Here is a 22,380-nt window from a genome sequence, read left to right as displayed (position 1 = left end):
CAGCCTTTAGTCCTCTTGGGTATGATTCTACAAGCTCGGCACACCTATATTTGGGGAGTTTCTCCCAATCGTCTTTGCGGATCCTCTCAAGCTCTGTCAGGTTAGAAGCTGAGCGTTGCTGCACAGCTATTTTCAGGTCTCTCCAGAGATGTTAGATCGGGTTTGAGTCCAGGCTCTGGCTGGGCCACTCAAGGAAATTCATAAAGTTGTCACTCCTGCATGGTCTTGGCTGTGTGCTTAGGGTCGTTGTCCTGTTGGAAGGTGAATATTCGCCCCAGTCTGAGGTCCTGAGCACTCTGGAGCAGATTTTCATCAATGATCTCTCTTTACTTTGCTCCGTTCATCTTTTCCTCTATCCTAACTAGTCTCCCAGTCACTGCCGCTGAAAAGCATCCCCACAGCCTGATGCTTCCAGGACCATGCTTCACCGTAGGGATGGTTCCAGGTTTCCTCCTGATGTGACACTTGGCATTGAGGCCAAAGAGTTCAATCTTGGTTTCATCAGACCAGAGAAGCTTGTTTCTCATAGTCTGAGAGTCCTTTAGGTGCCTTTCGGCATACTGCAAGCGGGCTGTCATGTGCCTGTTTACTGAGGAGTGGCTTCTGTCTGGCCACTCCAACATAAAGGCCTGATTGGTGGAGTGCTGCAGGGATGGTTGTCCTTCAGGAAGGTTCTCCATTCTCCACATAGGAACTCTTGACCTCTGTCAGAGTGACCATCGGGTTCTTGGTTGACTCCCTGACCAAGGCCTGTCTCCTTCATTTTCAAAGTTAGCCGGGTGGCCAGCTCCCGGCCAGCTCAAACTTCTTCCATTCAAGAATAAGGGAGACCACTGTGTTCTTGGGGACCTTCAACGCTCCAGAAATGTTTTGGTACCCTTCCCCAGATCTGTGCCTCGACACAACCCTGTCTCAGAGCTCTACAGACAATTCCTTCGACCTTATGGCTTGGTTTTTGCTCTGACATGCACTGTCAACTGTGGGACCTTGTATAGAGAGGTGTGTGCCTTTCCAAATCCTGTCCAGTCAATTGAATGTACCACATGTGGACTCTAAGCAAGTTGTAGAAACGTCTCAAGGATGATCAATGGAAACAGGACGCACCTGCACTCAATTTCGTGTCTCATAGCAAGGGGGCTGAATACTTATGTGAATCAGGTATTTCTGTTTATAATTTTTAATAACTGTAAAAACTTGGTCATTATGGTCATTTCCGAATGCACTGTATATCATCGAAAATCAAGAGCTTGAATACTAAAATATACATACAGAAACACAGACAAAAAGGAGGAAGTAGAGTAAAGAAATTGAATTGCGTGCATCATACACTATGTATACAAAAGTATGTGGACCCCCCCTCAAATTAGTGGATTTGGCTATTTCATTCGGCTATTTCAGCCACAATGTTGCTGACAGGTGTATACAATTGACCACACAACCATGCATACACAAACATTGGCAGTAGAATGGGCTTACTGAAGAGCTCAGTGACTTTCAATGTACAGTCGTGGCCAAAAGTTTTGAGAATGACACAAATATACATTTTCACCTTGTTTGCTGCTTCATTGTCTTTAGATATTTTTGTCAGATGTTACTATGGAATACTGAATTATAATTACAAGCATTCCATAAGTGTCAAAGGCTTTTATTGACAATTACATGAAGTTGATGCAAAGAGTCAATATTTGCAGTATTGACCATTCTTTTTCAAGACCTCTGCAATCCACCCTGGCATGCTGTCAATTAACTTCTGGGCCACGTCTTGACTGATGACAGCCCATTCTTGCATAATCAATGCTTGGAGTTTGTCAGAATTTGTGGGTTTTTGTTTGTCTACCCGTCTCTTGAGGATTGACTACAAATTCACAATGAGATTAAGGTCTGGGGAGTTTCCTGGCCATGGACCCAAAATATCGATGTTTTGTTCCCTGAGCCACTTAGTTATCACTTTTGCCTTATGGCAAGTTGCTACATCATGCTGGAAAGGCATTGTTCGTCACCAAACTGTTCCTGGATGGTTGGGAGACGTTGCTCTCGGAGGATGTGTTGGTACCATTCTTTATTCATGGCTGTGTTCTCAGGAAAAATTGTGAGTGAGCCCACTCCCTTGGCTGAGAAGCAACCCCACACATGAATGGTCTCAGGATGATTTACTTTTGGCATGACACAGGACTGATGGTAGCGCTCACCTTGTCTTCTCAGGACAAGCCTTTTTCCGGATGCCCCAAACAATCGGAAAGGTGATTCATCAGAGAAAATGACTATACACCATTCCTCAGCAGTTCAATCTCTGTACCTGTTGCAGATTATCAGTCTCTCCCTGATGTTTTTCCTGGAGAGAAGTGGCTTCTTTACTGCCCTTCTTGACACCAGGCCATCCTCCAAACGTCTTCGCCTCACTGTGCGTGCAGATGCACTCACACCTGCCTGCTGCCATTCCTGAGCAAGCTCTGTACTGGTGGTGCCCCGATCCCGCAGCTGAATCAACTTTAGGAGAAGGTCCTGGTGCTTGCTGGACTTTCTTGGGCGCTCTGAAGCCTTCTTCATAATAATTGAACCGCTCTCCTTGAAGTTCTTGATGATCTGATAAATGGTTGATTTAGGTGCAATCTTACTGGCAGCAATATCCTTGCATGTGAAGCCTTTTTTGTCTAAAGCAATAATGACGGCACTTCTTTCCTTGCAGGTAACCAAGGTTGACAGAGGAAGAACAGTGATTCCAAGCACCACCCTCCTTTTGAAGCTTCCAGTCTGTTATTCAAACTCAATCAGCATGACAGAGTGATCTCCAGCCTTGGCCTCGTAAACACTCACACCTGTGTTAACGAGAGAATCACTGACATGGTGTCAGCTGGTCCTTTTGTTGCAGGGCTGAAATGCGGTGGAAATGTTTTTTGGGGGATTCAGTACATTTGCATGGCAAAGATGGACTTAATTAATTGCAATTCATCTGATCACTCTTCATAACATTCTGGAGTATATGCAAATTGCCATCATACAAACTGAGGCAGCAGACTTTGTGAAAATGTATATTTGTGACATTCTCAAAACTTTTGGCCACGACTGTAGTACCGTCATAGGATGCTACCTTTCCACTAAGTCACTTCATCAAATTTCTGCCCTGCTAGGCTTGCTCCGGTCAACTGTAAGTGCTGTTAGTGTGAAGTGGAATTGTCTAGGAGCAACAACAGCTCAGACGCAAAGTGGTAGGACACACAAGCTCACAGAACGGGACCGCCGAGTGCTGAAGCACTTACAGCGTAAAGATTGTCTGTCTTCGGTTCCCATACTCACTACCGAGTTCCAAACTGCCTCTGGAAGCAACGTCAGCACAAGAACTGATCGCCGGGAGCTTCATGAAATGGATTTCCATGGCCGAGCAGCCGCACACAAGCCTAAGATCACCATGCGCAATGCCAAGCATCGTCTGGAGTGGTGTAAAGTTCGCCGCCATTGAAATCTGGAGCAGTGGAAAGACGTTTTCTGGAGTGATGAATCACGCTTCACCATCTGGCAGTCCGATGTGCGAATCTGGGTTTGTCGGATGCCAGGAGAACGCTACCTGTCTGAATGCATAGTGCCAACTGTCAAAGTTTGGTGGAGGAGTAGTAATGGTCTGGGGCTGTTTTTCATGGTTATGGCTAGGCCTCTTAGTTCCATTGAGGGGAAAAATTAACGCTACTGCATACAATTACATTCTAGACGATCCTGTGCTTTCAACTTTGTAGCAACAGTTTGGGGAAGACCCTTTCCTGTTTCAGAATGACAATGCCCCCTTGCACAAAGCGAGGTCCATACAGAAATTTTTGTCAAGAGTAGTGTGTAAGAACTTGACTGGCCTGCACAGATCCCTGACCTCACCCCCGAACACCTTTGGGATGAATTTGAATGCCAACTGCGGGCCAGGCAATAATAATCGTCCAACATCAGTGCCCAACCTCACTCTTGTGGCTGAATGAAACCAAGTCCCCTCAACAATGTTCCAACATCTAATGGAAAACCTTCCCAGAAGAGTGGAGTCTGTTATAGCAGAAAAGGGAGGACCAAGTCCATGTTAATGCCCATGATTTTGGAAAGAGAAGTTCGACAAGCAGGTGTCCACATCTTTTTGGTTGTGGTGTATATATTGTACATACAGTCATGCACAGGTAAATGGCAATATATGCTATACTAATGCACTCACACTCACAGACAACATACACAAGAGCATGAAGACATACCAAATCTAATCTGTACCTCAGGGTAGCATGCGTATGTTAAGTAGCATATTACATTTAATCTGGGCTTAAGAACAGGACTCCGTGGGCTTTGAAAAACAATGTTAGGCGCCGTGATCAAAGCAACGCTGTAGTAACATGTCAGGTGTTTACCTGCTCCAGCTTCAGCCTGGGACTCATTAGTCCTGCCTCACAATCCATATATCAACACGTTTCAACCATGGCCACAACAGGAATCATAAAAGACAAGAACGCACACACAGCCACTTAGGGCACATAGGCACACACACACTCACAAGCCTGTACACGCACACATACGCACAGGGGTGGAAAAAGAACCCAATGTTCATACTTGAGTCAAAGTAAAGATACCTTCATAGAAAATGACTCAAGTAAAAGTGAAAGTCACCCAGTAAAATACTACTTGAGTAAAAGTCTAAAAGTATTTGGTTTTAAATATCCTTAAGTATCAAAAGTACATGTAATTGCTAAAATATACATAAGTATCAAAAGTAAAAGTACAAGTAGAAATAATTTCAAATTCCTTATATTGAGCAAGGCAGACGGCCACATTTTCCAGTTTTTATTTATTTATTTATGGATAGCCAGGGGCTCAATCCAACACTCAGACATCATTTACAAACTAAGCATTTATGTTTAGTGAGTCTGCCAGATCAGAGGCAGTAGGGATGACCAGGGATGTTCTGCATACGCACATGCACAAACATATGCACACACACACTTTCTCTCCTCACCTGCCGCGGGGTATATCCACATTATCCTTTCTCCAGCGTAGAGAGGGAGGTGGGTCTCCCTGCACCTGACACCTGAGCTCCACACTCTCCTCCACCAGGACCACCTGGTTCACCGGCCGACGCACAAAAGTGGGTCTCTCTGGAAAACCACGAAACACATAGACAGACAAGACAGTAGTCTATAAGCTTTCTAAGCAAGGTTTTAAAACATAAACATATAGCATGTAGCCACTGCAGCCATTACAGGTAAGCACAGAGAGAAGTGTCTGTCCAGTATCTGTCCTTACCGAACACAGAGAGCTGAGCCGTCTCACTGTCTCTCTCCCCCACCATGTTGGTGGCCACACACACGTACATCCCTGCATCACTCTTCCTGGTTTTGGAGATGGTCAACTTCCCTCCACGAATCTGACAGTCAGACAACAGAGATGGCTCAACAAAGTCTACATCAGACAATCTGGGATGGGGGGTCATTTAATCTGTATATTTTAGCTATCCATAATGAGAGCAGACACAATGGACCGGGTCCTCGGGACGTAGTACTCACAGTGATCCTGTCATCTTTGAGGTCCAGACGGGCCTTGTCTTTCCTCCAGAAGGTGGTAGGTTCAGGGTGCCCACGAGGAGGCTGGCACTCCAGGGTGGCAGGTTCCTCCACTGCCACCACCAAGTCCTGGGGGTTCTGTCTGAAGTCATCACGCAACACTGGGAGAAATAGAGAGAGAGAGGGGGGGGGGGGGGGGGGTAAGGGTCTTTCTAAGCAAGGTTTTTAGTTGGTTCATCCCACAACATTTGTGGACATAATCCACAGTTCTTCTACTTTGAGGATAAACCAAACAAATCCATGGACTGCACACTGTAAAATGACAAGTAAATACAGTACGGTGTAGAAATTAGATCCATTCTGTCTGTCAGTAATAGAGTCCAGGTACGGCAGATAGAGTATATTGTGGTGCGAATAACTGGAGGAGAGCCAGAGCCCAGAGCAGATCTCTAGTCAAACAGGAACTCTGCCAGAGCCCAGAGGCTGCACTGTCAATCACAGTCAGCTGTGGAAGACGAGCTCATGGGTGTCTCAGTCACACAGGCCTAGCCAGGTCTATAGAGCTATATGGCTGAGTGGGTTCTGCCCATAGAATTAGGAATTATATTTATTTTTTGTATTTTTTACTTACTTACTTAGCAATTTAATAGGATCTCTATGGTTCTGTCACTGTCACACATCTCTCCTCTCCTCACTCAGACAAGCCCTTCTTCCTCCTCTTCCTCTCACCCCAGTCACTCCTGCTGTGCCACATCAAACATGGCACCTCCAAAAAGCGTTGAGCGAGATATTCCATATGGAAAGTGGATACAACACAACTCACAAGCTGTATAAGCCACATATGCCCACATTCCAGCTGTATTTGTTTCCCAACAGTGATGACAAAAAGAAAACTCACAATGGTGGGAGAGCACACATTTTGATCAGCAATAAGTGAATTTAGATGCAATAATGCACACCTCTGAGAGGGTAGCAACCCAACACAATGAGATGCCCTCACAGATGCCCTCTGTTCATGGCCAATCACGCTGGTGTGTGTTCTGATTTGAAGACATTGAAAGTCAAGGCCCCTCCCTGCAGTAGAAGCCGTGCATAGTGTGTTGTCAGGGTGTAATTATTTCAGAAATAGGGGCCCACCGCTGTCTACCGCTGTCTGATTGGGTATCACTCAATTATTCCAAACAGCCGTTCAGAGTTGGCTGTCTGCATTTATCCTGTCAGGATATAGAATGATTCTGAAATGGGCTTCAATCAGTGGCAGTCGGTGCTGTTTAAGATGAGGGAGGATGATCATTTTTTTAATGAGCATGGCCTTATTTATAGTACAGCATATTGGATGACTGCTATTCATATTCTATTCACCCAGCTCAATGTAACATTGATAGGTTTAGGTTACTACATCATACTCTAATTTCCCTTTACCCATCATGAGGTTGCTAAGTGAATTTTTAGTAAACAAAGTGACAGACAGTGACACATTCAATACTGCCTTGCACACTCTTGTCTGCATCTAGCTGATCTAGGCTGAAATCTGTAGTCCAACAATTGCAAATTAGAGTTTCTATTGGACAAATTCAGGTATCAGGTACACCCCTGATCACACGCAAACACAGTTCACATTTCATATCATTGTAAATATAATTCCTTCTTGCAACTATGAACTCTCCTCCTCTCACCTTTCCCCTTCACTTGTGGACTTCAGTGCACAACACATCACCTATCTGTGACCAGGCAAAAAAAACTTGCCAAGCTAAACCTTCAAATTATAACTGCTAACCACTACACACAGCCTACATCGTTTTCACCTCATAGTCAACATACTAAAACTAACGCATTAGTAAACCCGATATAATCATGCAGTTCAGTGTACAGTCAGAAAGCAGTTTAGCAGTTGTAATATCGGGCCCCAGTGGCAATACATTTATAAAACCAAAAGCAAACCTTGACTTGAAAGAGTTCAAGTGTTGGATAACTATTGCCAGCTAGCTAACATGGCATCCCTCTCTGTTTGAGCTGGGTGTTTGCTAGCTAAGTAAGTGAAAGTGAAAAAAATACAACGAAGTATAGCTAGATCGCTCGCTCTCTTGCTTCATAGCATCCCTCTCTGATTGAGCTGGATGTTTGTGTAGGCGTAACTAGCTAGCTAGCTACATTCACAGGCTAAGTGAAAGTGAAAGTTTAAAAAAATTCAACCTAATATAGGTAATGCTCTCTCTCTCTCTCGCTCTCTCAATTCAATTCAATTCAATTTGCTTTATTGGCATGACATAACAATGTACATATTGCCATAGCTTACTTTAGATATTTACAATATTATGACAATAAGAATCAAAATTGTCAGCGGGACAACAGTAACAACAATAACCAAGGGTCAAAATAACCATACATTGAACAATAACAATAAGTATACAGTAGAGGAAATGTGCAGGTTGATTAGTCTGTCCCTCATCTTATGACAGGCAGCGATGTAGTGCACTGCCAACCCACAGCTCTCTGTGTCTCCCCCAACAGGACGGGTAGCCTACTCTCATCAGAGAGGTCTTTGAAATCTTGAAAAAGTTGCAGAAATGACACTATCTAATTGTTTTATATTTTTGACATTTTGTCAGGAAATGCAGCTCTGTCTCAGGTTCTGCTGTGGTGCAGTGGTTGCACAGCCTTTCCTCTTCAGGGAGCCAGGTTTTCCTGTGTCCACCCTTCTCAATGGCAAGGCTGTGGTCACTGAGCCTGTACTTTGTCAAGGTTTTTCTAAGGTTTTGATCAGTAACCATGGTCAACGAGTTAGCCACGGTGTATTGTCGATTTAGGGCCAGATAGCACTGCATTTTTCTTTGTGCTTGTGCTTGTGTTTCCCAATAAGCAAAGTAGTTTTGTTTTGATTGTGTTGTAATTTGTTTTATTCTGATAGATTGGATGTTCTGGTCCTGAGGCTTCAGTGTGTTAGTAGAACAGGTTTGTGAACAGTCTGGCAGTACTGCTCTAGCAGGTTCAGGGTCTGCTGTAGGCCATGTGCTGTGGGAGACAGCAGGCATAGGTCATCTGTGAAGAGAAGGCATTTAACCTCTGAATTGTGGAGACTAACACCAGGGGCTGTGGATTTTTCTAGAATAGCGGCCAATTCATTGATGTAAATATCCAAGAGTGAAGGGCTCAGATTGCAACCCTGGCGAAGGCCCTGCCCCTGGTTAAAGAATTCTGTTATTTTCCTGCCAATTTTAATGCTGCACATATTGCCAGTATACATTGATTAAATGTATATATGTTTTACCCCCTACACCACTTGCAAAAACTTTGTAGAACTGTCCTGTATGCCAAATAGAATCAAATGCTTTTTGTAAGTCGATAAAGCAGGCGTATATTTTGGTATTATTTTGGTGGAAATGTTTATCTATCAGGGTGTGTAGGGTGTAAATATGATCAGTCGTGCAATGTTTTGGTATGAATCCAATTTGGCTTTTACTCAAGACATTGTGCTTATTAAGGAAGTTTAGAACTCTTACATTTATAATACTACAGAAAACCTTCCCCAGGTTACTGTTCACACAAATGCCTCTGTAAATGTTAGGGTCAAATTTGTCTATGTTCTTAAAGATTGGAGTTATGAGTCCTTGATTTCAGATGTCAGGGAAATAACCTACACTCAGGATCAAATTAAACAGTTTTATTATAGCCAATTGAAATTTTGCACTAGTGAGTTTGAGCATCTCATTTAGGATGCCATCAGGTCCGCATGCTTTTTAAAATTTGAGAGCCTGAAGTTTCTTATAGAGCTCCTGGTCAGTAACTGGGGAGTCCAATGGATTTGATTGTCTAATCCATTCAACTTCTCATGAGCGGTGTTGTAGAGTGTTTTAAAATGGGTTGTCCATATGTCACCATTTTGTATCGCTAATTCACTCTCTCTCTCTCTCTCTCTCTCTCTCTCTCTCTCTCTCTCTCTCTCTCTCTCTCTCTCTCTCTCTCTCTCTCTCTCTCTCTCTCTCTCCTCTCTCTCTCTCTCTCTCTCTCTCTCTCTCTCTCTCTCTCTCTCTCTCTCTCTCTCTCTCTCTCTCTCTCTCTCTCTCTCTCTCTCTCTCTCTCTCTCTCTCTCTCTCTCTCTCTCTCTCTCTCTCTCTCTCTCTCTCTCTCTCTCTCTCTCTCTCTCTCTCTCTCTCTCTCTCTCTCTCTCTCTCTCTCTCTCTCTTGCGTCTCCTTAATTTTGGAAGAAATTAACTTGTTCAAAACTGTTCAACTATTGTCTTTCTCTCTCTTTGATTCAACTACTCAACCACATTTTATGCACTGCAGTGCTAACTATCTGTAGTTTATGCTTTCTGTACTTGATTAATTCTCTGATTCTTCGATTAGGTGGACAACATGTCAGTTCATGCTGCAAGAAGTTGTCATAATTACTGTGTAAGTCTATGGAAGGGTGTGAGAACCATGAGCCTCCTAGGTTTTGTATTGAAGTCAATGTACCTAGAGGAGGACAATCTACATTATTTCAGAAAGGCTGCTTTGCTAAACACCAGAAACAGAGAAATTAAAAGAGAGATATTGATTTAAAAAGAGAGCAGATGTTAAATAAAAGATGGTTATTGCTTTTTCTGGCTTTGGTCTCACAACATATCCTAAATCAGGTATGCAAATATGGCATGATGAATCTTAAAACGCCATACTGCATGAAGGCCAACTCTGGCAATCAAGTGCTTTTACTAACTTCTTGTCAAGTTACCATCTAAATGCTGTCCAACAACTTGGACTACTGCTGGCGTTGCTGGCTGTGGAATGGTGTTTTATAATATGATCTCTCTTGACAGAGGTCTGCTAAAAAGTAGTTGGAGTTTGTTGAATATTCTATGTGATGAGAACAGCCTGCAGGGGCGAGTCACTTTCTCAACAGCAGTCAGAGGGCTGTCCCATTTCTGTCACACATGACAAACACACACACACACACACACACACAGATTCAGACACACACACGTACGCTGGAACACTATCTCTCTCCAACGTAAACATACTGTATACACACACACGCATGTGCGCACGATCACACACTCTCTCTCTCTCTCTCAAACACGCACACACATGCACACACAGATCCAGACACATGCATGATTGCACACTCTCTCTCTCCAACACACACACACACAAATATACACAAATACAGTTGCCTAGGTCACGTACAAACATTTTCTGATGAGCATATTATCCTTTTTCAAAAGAGCGAGAGACAGAGATATATAGAGAGAAAGACAACAGACACACAATGGGGGATTTGGGGGATTTTGAATAAATAAACAATGTATCATGTCTGTGCCCTGAAAAAGTAATCAGCAATCAGTCGGGAGAAACTTCAGAGTGAAGACATTGAGCATTTACCCAGCGTCCCCCAGGGCCATGTGCCCAGAACAGATGCACATTACCTATTAGAACATGATCTTTTTAGCAGCCAGACAATGGTCCAAGAGCCCCTCAGAGAAAGGATGTGGCTGGCGGCAAACAAATGATCTATTTGAATTGTTTATACAATTGTATAAGCAAGTGAAGCTTGAGGAGCAAGGGGGAAAGGATGCACAGTGATTTTTATAGGTTATGACTTGAAGTAACATCAATCAGCAGGTCACATCCAATCCCTGATCTTTAATCCCATGACGCACCCAATTGCATCCTAGTCCTTAGGTGTATGTCTGCCTGGTGGCATGTCTTGGCTGTAACAGTGAGTGCTTCTCCCTTCATAACTTTTACCATTGGCACATGAATATACACACTCCTCTCACGTGTACCAACGTCTCCTTCTTCTAGTTGCATGTTGGCTAAAGCCAGCCAGCCACCATGAAGGTTTAACATTAGTTAAACCTTAACTACAGTCATGTAGCATTAGCATCTCCTCCTCTTGTCATGTAATGTAAATTGAAGATGTAGATGGGTGAGGATGCTCTCCTCCCTCCCCTATTCCATCCATCCCTCGCTTTCTCTCTCCCGTCCTCCCAATTACAGTATCAGTGCTCCCACAGACCACACTTCCACATCTATAATTGATTAACGTTCCTTCTGTCTCTTTATGCATTCACTGACTCTCACGCTTCTCCTGCTCTCAACCTAACCTAACCTACTTTCTCTACTGCTCCCTTGTGCCTCTCTCTCACCCACTTAAAGCTAGATGAGCTGCCTTCTACTGTACAACAGCATCTGGGGCTGGAACTGTGAATATTTTGGTTTGTAGCCTACTGTGTCTGAGTGCACCGTAGCACTGACGAGATGCTTTGATGGTATGGTATATAGGTTTCAACAGGCCTGATTTGGTACAATTCAAATCAAATCAAATGTTATTGATCACAAGTGTTTAGCAGATGTTATTGCGGGTGTAGCAAAATTCGATTTTAGTCTGGTGTTTGGTGCTCTCTAGTGAATGAGTGATTCACTGGGTTCTAATGTCATCTCTTGCCCAGTCATACTTGAACAGACATACTGGCCCACAGGCCAGGTGTGTTTCTAGGACTGGACACAGAGAATGCCTTCTGCTACATTACATTGTAGGTTTGGGTGGGAGAGAGGGAGAGGGAAAGAGAGAGGGAAGGAGAGAAAGAGACAGAGATAGAGAGAGCGAGAGAGAGAGAGAGAAAGAGAGAGAGAGATACAGAATTGTGTTTTATTCCGGAAAGCGATCGCTCGCATCATAAAACCTTCCAGCAATATTGTGAAAATGTTATGCATCAGCGGGAGTGTGAGTCAGGGATTTGAATCTGCCCTTTTATCTGCCTTGTTTCACTAAAGCAGCTATTGCCCGGGGAGTGTGGGCTTTCTTAAATGCACTTGTCTTACTTCGGTGAGATCACACAGTGCAGTGTTGCAAAAGGTTGTTCAACCACAATGGAAAGAACTAGATAATGCAAAATAATGACCATACATGTGTTCATGTTTTCTCACTAAACCCAGGTTTAATTACCAATTTAACTGTACAGCTTTTCAGAGTAGGTGTGTAAGAGAAACAATGAGAGACAGAGAGAAGCAGAGAGAGGGAGGGGAATAGGCATGTGAATCTCAGAGAAAAAAAGGCTTCCATTTTTCTTCTCTAAAATAACTGCTGTTCTCTCCTCTCTTCTCACAGACAAATGATTAAACAGCAACCAGGCAGATGAATGCATTAAATTCAGCATTTCTCTTCATCGGTCAAATTCTGCTGGGATTTAATTGAGAGAAGTGATGTCAGAGAGAAGCAGTGAAATGCCTGGGACCATCTGTGCCTCGAAACCATCCAGCATGTTCAAACACATCAGTGGAGAGGAGAGCTGCCTAGCTAACTGAGAGAGTGGAGTGGGGAGGGATATTCTAAACTTTGTTTACTGCAAGGCTACGATTACATTATTTCTGCTGGACACATGCAGATGGCACACAGCATGTACAGCGCCTTGCAAAAGTATTCACCCCCCTTGGCGTTTTTATTTTGTTGCATTACAACCTGTAATTGAAATGGATTTTTATTTGGATTTCATGTAATAGACATACACAAAACAATCCAAATTGGTGAAGGGAAATGAAAAAGTATTACTTGTTTCAAAAAATGCAAAAAAATTAAAAACGGAAAAGTGGTGTGTGCATATTTATTAAACCTTTTCTATGAAGCCCCTAAAAAAGATCTGGTGCAACCAATTACCTTCAGAAGTCACACAATTAGTTCAATAAAGTCCACCTGTGTGCAATCTAAGTGCCACATGACCGGTCACATGATCTCAATATATATACACCTGTTCTGAAAGGCCCGAGGTCTGCAACACCACTAAGCAAGCGGCACCATGACGACTAAGGAGCTCTCCAAACAGGTCAGGGACAAAGTTGTGGAGAAGTACAGATCAGGGTTGGGTTATAAAAAAGTATCCGAAACTTTGAACATCCCACGGAGCACCACTAAATCAATTATAAAAAAATAGAAAGACTATGGCACCACAACAAACCTGCCAAGAGAGGGCCACCCACCAAAACTAATGGACCAGGCAAGGAGGGCATTAATCAGAGAGGCAACAAAGAGACCAAAGATAACCCTGAAGGAGCTGCAAAGCTCCACAGTGGACTTTGGAGTATCTGTCCATAGGACCACCTAAAGACGTGCACTCCACAGAGCTGGGCTTTACGGAAGAGTGGCCAGAAAAAAATTGCTTAGAGACAAAAATAAGCAAACACGTTTGGTGTTGGCCAAAAGGCATGTGGGAGACTCCCCAAACATATGGAAGAAGGTACTCTGGTTAGATTAAACTAAAATTGACCACCCGAGTACACCATCCCCACAGTAAAGCATGGTGGTGGCGGCATCATGCTGTGGAGATGTTTTTCATCCGCAGGGACTTGGAAACTGGTCAGAATTGAGGGAATGGTGGATGACGCTAAATACAGGGACATTCTTGAAGGAAACCCGTTTCAGTCTTCCAGAGATTTGAGACTGGGACGGAGGATCACCTTCCAGCAGGACAATGACCCTAAGCATACTGCCAAAGCAACACTCAAGTAAACATTTAAATGTCTTGGAATGGCCTAGTCAAAGCCCAGACCTAAATCCAATTGAGAATCTGTGGTATGACTTAGAGTTTGCTGTACACCAGCAGGAACCCATCCAACTTGAAGGAGCTGGAGCAGTTTTGCCTTGAGGAATGGGCAAAAATCCCAGGCGCTAGATGTGCCAAGCTTATAGAGACATACATACCCCAAGAGACTTGCAGCTGTAATTGCTGCAAAAGGTGGCTCTACAAAGTATTGACTTTGGGGGGTGAATAGTTATGCACGCTCAAGTTTTCCATTTTTTTGTCTTATTTCATGTTTGTTTCACAATAAAAAATATTTTGCATCTTCAAAGTGGCAGGCATGTTGTGTAAATCAAATGATAAAAATCCCACAAAAATATTTTTTAATTCCAGGTTGTAAGGCAACAAAATAGGAAAAATGCCAAGGGCGGTGAATACTTTGGCAAGCCACTGTATATAGTTAGAGCTATGGAATGTAAACAGGGCGAGGATGTGACTACAGGAAAACGACATAATTTCCAACAACTGACATTCAGGACAAAGAGAAAGCTCATTCATATAATAATCAATGGTATCAATCCATTATCATACTTGTGCATACATACACGTCCTGTTGGTTATTTCATTGTAAAGCAGGGGTCAGCAACAGGCAGCCCGCGGGCCAAAGCCAGTGTTGGTGAAGTAACAGCTGTTCATAAGGTCACCACCACCAACCCTCTGTGCCAGGGGCAAGCGTGGATCAAAACAAGTCCAGCCAAATGGGTGAGGAGGGGGAAGGGATGACGGCCAGGAAGTTGAAACAGGTGTGTTCTGCCTACCACAGGCGCTACTGAGCCCCTGGAAGCAGCTTCTAGGATTACTCACACCAAATCTCTGTTAATCACATTTGGGCACATGCCCCCTGGTCTGTGCTAACCTACCATAGATTTATCAGGACTGTAGACGGAGAAGCAGTCTGGGGGACAGTTAGAGGTCAAAGGTAGCAGTGGAGGACATCGTCACTGGTATCCCACACACTGACAGAGTCTACCAACACCCAGAGAGCATAGGCACTCACATTAAACCATCTCCTGTCCCTCCTCCCTACACATTGCACCTGGGCAGATAAAGATGGACTATCAATCAGAGGCATGACTGCAATGCCACCTCAGCAAATGGCATCAATTCTTTACGGATGACAGTTTTATAGACAGATAGGTATGGGGAATCAGTCAAAGCTTTCTGATGATAGCTCATCAGAGGGTGATCACAATGAGTCTCCTCTGATGGAGGACATTCCATCTCCCCTACACACTGCATATACAGACGCACACACACACACACACACACACACACACACACACACACACACACACACACACACACACACACACACACACACACACACACACCACATACACTCCTCTCAGGGAGCTCTATTTTAACATGTTGCAAAGGGCCTCTGTGTCAAACATTACTTCCCATTCAGCTGTCTGTGCTGGCAGTGAGAGTGAGCTGAGAGTAAGCAGGGTGAAAGAGAGAGGAAGGAGAGCAGAGAAAGATTAAAACATAACCGCTCATCCCACAAGAGGCCTTTCAGTGGCAGACTTCCAGGAATCAGGTTTAATTTTTTACCCCTCATCTTCTGTCAGTCTTCTGTCTTCTGTCTCTGTCTTACACACACACACACACACACACACACACACACACACACACACACACACACACACACACACACACACACACACACACACACACACACACACACACACACACACACACACACACACACACACACACACACACACACACACACACACTGTTCCCTGTTTCTTCTGGCAGCAGCAGTAGTTCTGCCTGCATTCTCTTGTCCTCCATGACTCTCTATAACTCCACCGAAAAACCATCTTGTTTATTTATTCACAAACCTTAGCACTAATCTCTCCCACAACCATCACTCTCTCCTCTTTCAAAAATGTTCTGCCACCGCTTTCACAATCCATCCCTCCATCTCTTCCACACTATCTGTTTAAATCCCTCACTCCCCATCTCTTTATCCATCTCTCCCTGAAGGGTAAAAAAGAAAATACCATGTTAAAGCAGCCTGTTAATGTATTTTTGGGGATCATCCTGAGCCCGCAATCATAATAGAAAACCGTTACAGTAAATACAGATATAGCAGGTCATTACCAGAGCTGTGTGAAGTGAACCTCGGAGGACAGAGGACAGTGTACACAGTGCATTCGGAAAGTATTCAGACCTCTTGACTTTTTCCACATTTTGTTACGTTCCAGCCTTATTCTAAAATGGATTAAATAAAACAATTTTCTCATCAATCTAAACACAATACTCCATTATGACAAAGCAAACACAGGATTATAGAAAATGTTGCAAATGTATTAAAAATAAAAACATGAATACCTTATTTACATAATTATTCAGACCCTTTGCTATGAGACTCAAATTAAATCATCAAATCAAATCAAATTGTATTTGTCACATACACATGGTTAGCAGATGTTAATGCGAGTCTAGCGAAATGCTTGTGCTTCTAGTTCCGACAATGCAGTAATAACCAACGAGTAATCTCACCTAACAATTCCACAACTACTACCTTATACACACAAGTGTAAAGGGATAAAGAATATGTACATAAAGATATATGAATGAGTGATGGTACAGAACGGCATAGGCAAGATGCAGTATATGGTATCGAGTACAGTATATACATATGAGATGAGTAATGTAGGGTATGTAAATATAAAAGTGGCATAGTTTAAAGTGGCTAGTGATACATGTATTACATAAAGATGGCAAGATGCAGTAGATTATATAGAGTACAGTATATACATATACATATGAGATGAGTAATGTAGGGTATGTAAACATTATACTAAGTGGCATTGTTTAAAGTGGCTAGTGATACATTTTTGATCAATTTCCATCAATTTCCATTATTAAAGTGAGCTGGAGTTGAGTCAGTATGTTGGCAGGAGCCACTCAATGTTAGTGGTGGCTGTGTAACAGTCTGATGGCCTTGAGATAGAAGCTGTTTTTCAATCTCTCGGTCCCTGCTTTGATGCACCTGTACTGACCTCGCCTTCTGGATGATAGCGGGGTGAACAGGCAGTGGCTCGGGTGGTTGTTGTCCTTAATGATCTTTATGGCCTTCCTGTGACATCGGGTGGTGTAGGTGTCCTGGAGGGCAGGTAGTTTGCCCCCAGTGATGCGTTGTGCAGACCTCACTACCCTCTGGAGAGCCTTACGGTTGTGGGCGGAGCAGTTGCCGTACCAGGCGGTGATACAGCCCGACAGGATGCTCTCGATTGTGCATCTGTAGAAGTTTGTGAGTGCTTTTGGTGACAAGACAAATTTCTTCAGCCAGTGAAAGTGCAGGGCGCCAAATTCAAAACAACAGAAATCTCATAATTACAATTCTTCAGACATACAAGTAAGTCAGAACCGTCCAGAGTAGTGGTCCGGATAACAGGCCCTGACACACTGAACTCTATCTGGGAGGTAGTTGTTGAACCAGGCGAGGCAGTCATTTGAGAAACCAAGGCTATTGAGTCTGCCAATAAGAATGCAGTGATTGATAGAGTCAAAATCCATGGCCAGGTCGATGAAGATGGCTGCACAGTACAGTCTTTTATCGATGGCAGTTATGATATCGTTTAGGACCTTGAGCGTGGCTGGGGTGCACCCATGACCAGCTTGGAAACCAGATTGCATAGTGGAGGAGGTACAGTGGGATTCAAAATGGTCAGTGATCTGTTCGTTAACTTAGCTTTCGAAGATTTTAGAAAAGCAGGGCAGGATGGATATAGGTCTACAACAGTTTGGGTCGAGAGTGTCTCCCCCTTTGAAGAGGGGGATGACCGCGGCAGCTTTCCAATCTTTGGGGATCTCATACGATACGAAAGAGAGGTTGAACAGGCTAGTAATAGGGGTTGCAACAATTTCTACGGATAATTTTAGGAAGAGAAGGTCCAGATTGTCTAGCCCAGCTGAATTGTAGGGATCCAGATTTTGCAGCTCTTTCAGAACATCACCTGTCTGGATTTTGGTTAAGGAGAAGCGGGGGGGGCTTAAGGAAGTTGCTGCAGGGGGTGCTGAGCTGTTGGCCGGGTTAGGGGTAGCCAGGTGGAAAGCATGGCCAGCTGTAGAAAAAAATGCTTATTTAAATGATCGATTATCGTAGATTTATCGGTGGTGACAGTGTTTCCTAGCCTCAGTGCAGTGGGCAGCTGGGAGGAGGTGCTCTTATTCTCCATGGACTTTACAGTTTCCCAAAACTTTTTGTAATTAGTACTACAGGATGCAAATTTCTGTTTTAAAAAGCTAGCCTTAGCTTTCCTAACTGACTGTGTTTATTGGTTCCTGACTTCCCTGAAAAGTTGCATATCGCGGGGGCTATTTGATGTTAATGCAGAACGCCACAGGATGTTTTTGTTCTGGTCAAGGGAACTCAAGTCTGGGGTGAACCATTAATGGTCTGCGCTGCTTCATAGCCATACGTGGTGCAGTTCGTCAGATTAAAAGTGACCAAGGAAGCAACTTTGTGAGAGACAAAAATGAACTGTCACCACTCAAGGAAGTTAACATGGACAGGCTGACTGCCTATCTCGTTGAGAAACAGTGTGACTTCAGCTTGAATGCTCCCCATGCGAGTCACGTGTGTGGCATCTGGGTGCGATGGATCAGGACAGTGAGAGGTATCCTTAGCTCCACACACACTCACTCTCTTCTGGTAGACAATGATTATTCTCTATGAGCCTTCTTCTACGAAGCAATGACAATTGTAAACAATCGCCCACTCACCAATGACAACCTCAATGATCCAAACACTCACCATCAGGCAGCGCTGGCCATCAGGCAGCACTGGCTCACCCCGAAAAGAAACCTGCAAATCGATGACATAGTGATGATGAGAGACGATGACCTGCCTAGAAATGAGTGGCGGTTGGGTAGAGTTTCAGAGATTACTGTTGATAAAGATGGACTAGTAAGGAGAGTCAAAATATGTGTTGGTGATCGGAAGTTAGACAAGACAGGCAAGCGTCTCACCAAGCTGTCAGTTTTTGAATGCCGAGTTCAAAAGCTGGTCTTGTTACTGGAGACTGGTTCGGCGCCTTTTCTTTCCATTTTCACTTAAAATGACACACGCAAATCTAACTGCCTGTAGTTCAGGCCTTGAAGCAAGGATATGCATTTTTTTGGTAACATTTGAAAGGAAACACTTTGAAGTTTGTGTAAATGTGAAAGGAATGTAGGAGAATATAACACATTAGATCTGGTGAGAGATAATACAAAGAAAAGAACAACCGTTTTCTTGTATTTTTTTCAACCAACGTCTTTGAAATGCAAGAGAAAGGCCATCATGTATTATTACAGCCCATGTGCAATTTAGATTTTGGCCACTAGATGACAGCAGTGTATGTGCAAAGTTTTAGTCTGATCCAATGAACCATTGCATTTCTGTTCAAGATTTTGTATAAAGAATGCCCAAATGTGCCTAATTTGTTTATTAAACCTGTTATGGCTGCACGCTGAATATTGAAAAAACTGGAAAATGTGTGCACATTTTCAAACGGCCTCCTAAGAAACTTTTTATTTTCCAATATGCATATATTTACTACTGTTGGATAGATAACAGTCTGTAGTTTCTAAAAAGGTTTGAATTGTTTCTCTAAGTCGAACAGAAATATTTTTACAGCCATTTTCCCAGCCGAATTGAGTTTCCCAAAATGCGATGTGTCTCTTTAAGACCTTCTCTATAAAAGGCCATTTGACTTAGGACCATAGGGACACGTCAGAGGCGTACCTTAGACTGTAATGCGGAAGTGAGAATTGAAAGGGGTCGAATATCTCGTCCCTGGACTGAATAACAGAACTTCTTGTGAGACATGCGCAGTTAAAATAAAAATCCGGGCGCGAAGGATAATTTGATCTCGGCTTCTGGAACAAGGTAGGTAACTTTGAATATGATGCCTGACTACGATATTATTTGCTACATGTCACAAAATCATCCTAAAGGTTGTTTTTTCAATATACTTTAATTATATTATTGCAATTTATTCTGGACTTTAGATGTGAAACGACGGAAGAATTTTTTGAAGAAACGCTTTCTGGCGCAGCAATGCTACCGTGCTAGCTAACCAAAGAGGGGAATCCTTCGTTCTGGAACCCAACTAAAGACTCTACTGGACATTGGACCCCGTTACAACATTCTGATGGAGTACCAAGAAAGATAAGACCCAATTTGGGATGCTTTTTCATATATATGTCGAACTGTTGAATGCTAACGCTGCTAACTATGCTAGGCTAGCGCTTGACTAGAATCAATGCTGCCTTATGCTAGCTTATGATGTTAGCTAATATAACGATATATTGTGTTTTCGCTGTAAAACACTTCAAAAATCGGAAATGTTGTCTGTATTCACAAGATATCTGTCTTTCATTAGTTATCCACCATATGTTTTTCTGAAATGTTTTATGAGGTGTAATTAGTAGCCGACGTTGGTGTATGTATTTTCTCTGGCTACTCCCGGCTGGATTCAGACTCTAGCTATGTGTTAGCATTTTTGGGTAGCATCAATGTAAAACAGATTTATAGCTAAAATATGCACTTTTTATGAACAAAACATAGATTTATTGTGTAACATGTTATATGACTGTCATCTGAGGTCGTTTTTTCTGGGCTCTTTAGGTTGGTTTTAGTTTATTTCGGTTGGTTGTGCATGCTACTTCAATCATAATTCATACTTCATAATCATAATTCATACGTGTCTGTCCACTTTTGTATTTGGTGGTGAGCTAACATAAATATATGTGGTGTTTTCTCTGTAAAACATTTAAAAAATCGGACATGTTGGCTGGATTGACAAGATGTTTATCTTTCAAATGCTGTATTGGACTTGTTAATGTGTAAAAGTTAAATATTTTTAAAAAATAGATTTTGAATTTCGCGCTCTGCAGCTGTTGTCATTTTTGGTCCGAGGTCGGGCTTGCACCCCAAACAGGTTAATAACTTTCTTGTTCAAAACTGTTTACTCTCCTCAAACAGTAGCATGGTATTATTTCACTCTAATAGCAACTACAAATTTGGACAGTGCAGTTAGATTAAGAAGAATTGAAGCTTTCTGCCAATATCAGATATGTCTATGTCCTGAGAAATGTTCTTGTTACTTACAACCTCATGCTAATCGCATTAGCTTACGTTAGCTCAACTGTCCCAAAGGGGACTGATCAATCCTGAAGAAGTTTTAAGATAGATGCCCCCCCAAATCTCTTTACATACTATATCTAGCCATGATCTCTTGTACCTTGAAATGGTTTATGTTATGATTCCATACCTTTCTGATACCCTATTTCTGGTCTTAGGTCATTTAAAGTACAGAAATAATTTGTTCTTTGTGTATACCATGCACATTGTTCCAAATCACTCCGGATTTGATGGGAGTGTAAATTAACCCCTAAAGCGAGTGTCCGAACACAATGTCTGCTTCCTATTTGGACTTTATTTTCTTGTATGAGATTTATATTTTCAATGTATATTTGACAGTTTAGTGTGACTTTTATTTTGAAATCAGGTGTTTTTTTGCCTTCTCTGGTTTATGCGCCAAGGGTAAAAGGGAAACGGGCGCGAAAGACGAAAAGGAAAATAACTTTTTTGTTAAGGTTGTTCAAACACCCAAGAAACAACGTCAAAGTTAGCACCTAGCTCGAAAGAGAACAATGTATTTACCGTCTTTCAATATTGGTCTTGTTTCAGAAATCTTTCAAAAAATTTTGAACGTGTACTAAAAATATATTTGTGTTGTAATTGATGTTCTGAGGTCTGCTAGGAATATGACGTTATTAGATGTATCCTAGCTCCACTGTGTGCTGGCTAATAATACTTAATCTTGCGTCACATTAGCAAGCTATTAGCACCTAATCAACAATTCTGGTATGTATTCTCAAGGTTTTGATGTATCAAGCACGCTAATGTAAAGTTGTGTAAAAGTGTATTGTTTGTGGAATATATTGTAAAGCATTTTTGGTTTGTTTCTCCATCAGCTCTTATGGTGTGTTTATGGAAATGGTACCACATTAAATTTTCATGAACCATCAGTTTGAGAAATGACCATTCATTCAGCTGGGGATGCTAAGAAGGGGTCTAAATACTTTCTTTCCTGTAACCCCAAGTCCTAATATGAAATAATAACATCGTCATTCAGCAGATCTGTTTATCAAAAGTGTCTTTTAGTTGGCACAGTCCTGCCATGTTGCACTAGCTACCATAATTCTGTTGACAGTTGTAATGTCATGGCCTGTATGGTCCGTATCATGTTGATGACCTTCAAGGCCATACAGAACATTGTAGGGGAGAGTGGGGTAAGTTGAGC

General features: G+C 42.6%; 1 protein-coding gene across 5 annotated transcripts in view; it reads right to left on the bottom strand.

Moving 5' to 3' along the window:
• The window catches only part of LOC129815255 (roundabout homolog 2-like), a 237,940-nt gene that overhangs the window by 78,039 nt on the left and 137,521 nt on the right, over positions 1-22,380 (bottom strand). For all 5 annotated transcript variants that reach the window (XM_055868890.1, XM_055868899.1, XM_055868907.1 and 2 more), the window contains exons 3-5: positions 5,520-5,677; positions 5,260-5,380; positions 4,973-5,111 (exon numbers count right to left, since the gene is read on the bottom strand). In XM_055868890.1, coding sequence (XP_055724865.1) covers positions 4,973-5,111; positions 5,260-5,380; positions 5,520-5,677 — 418 coding nt within the window. The remainder of the gene's footprint in view (positions 1-4,972; positions 5,112-5,259; positions 5,381-5,519; positions 5,678-22,380) is intronic.

This window comes from Salvelinus fontinalis, chromosome 2 (genome assembly GCF_029448725.1).
Source record: "Salvelinus fontinalis isolate EN_2023a chromosome 2, ASM2944872v1, whole genome shotgun sequence".
Taxonomy (NCBI): domain Eukaryota; kingdom Metazoa; phylum Chordata; class Actinopteri; order Salmoniformes; family Salmonidae; genus Salvelinus; species Salvelinus fontinalis.
The sequence above is the reverse complement of the archived record's forward strand: the minus strand, read 5'-3'. Positions and strand labels throughout refer to the sequence as shown.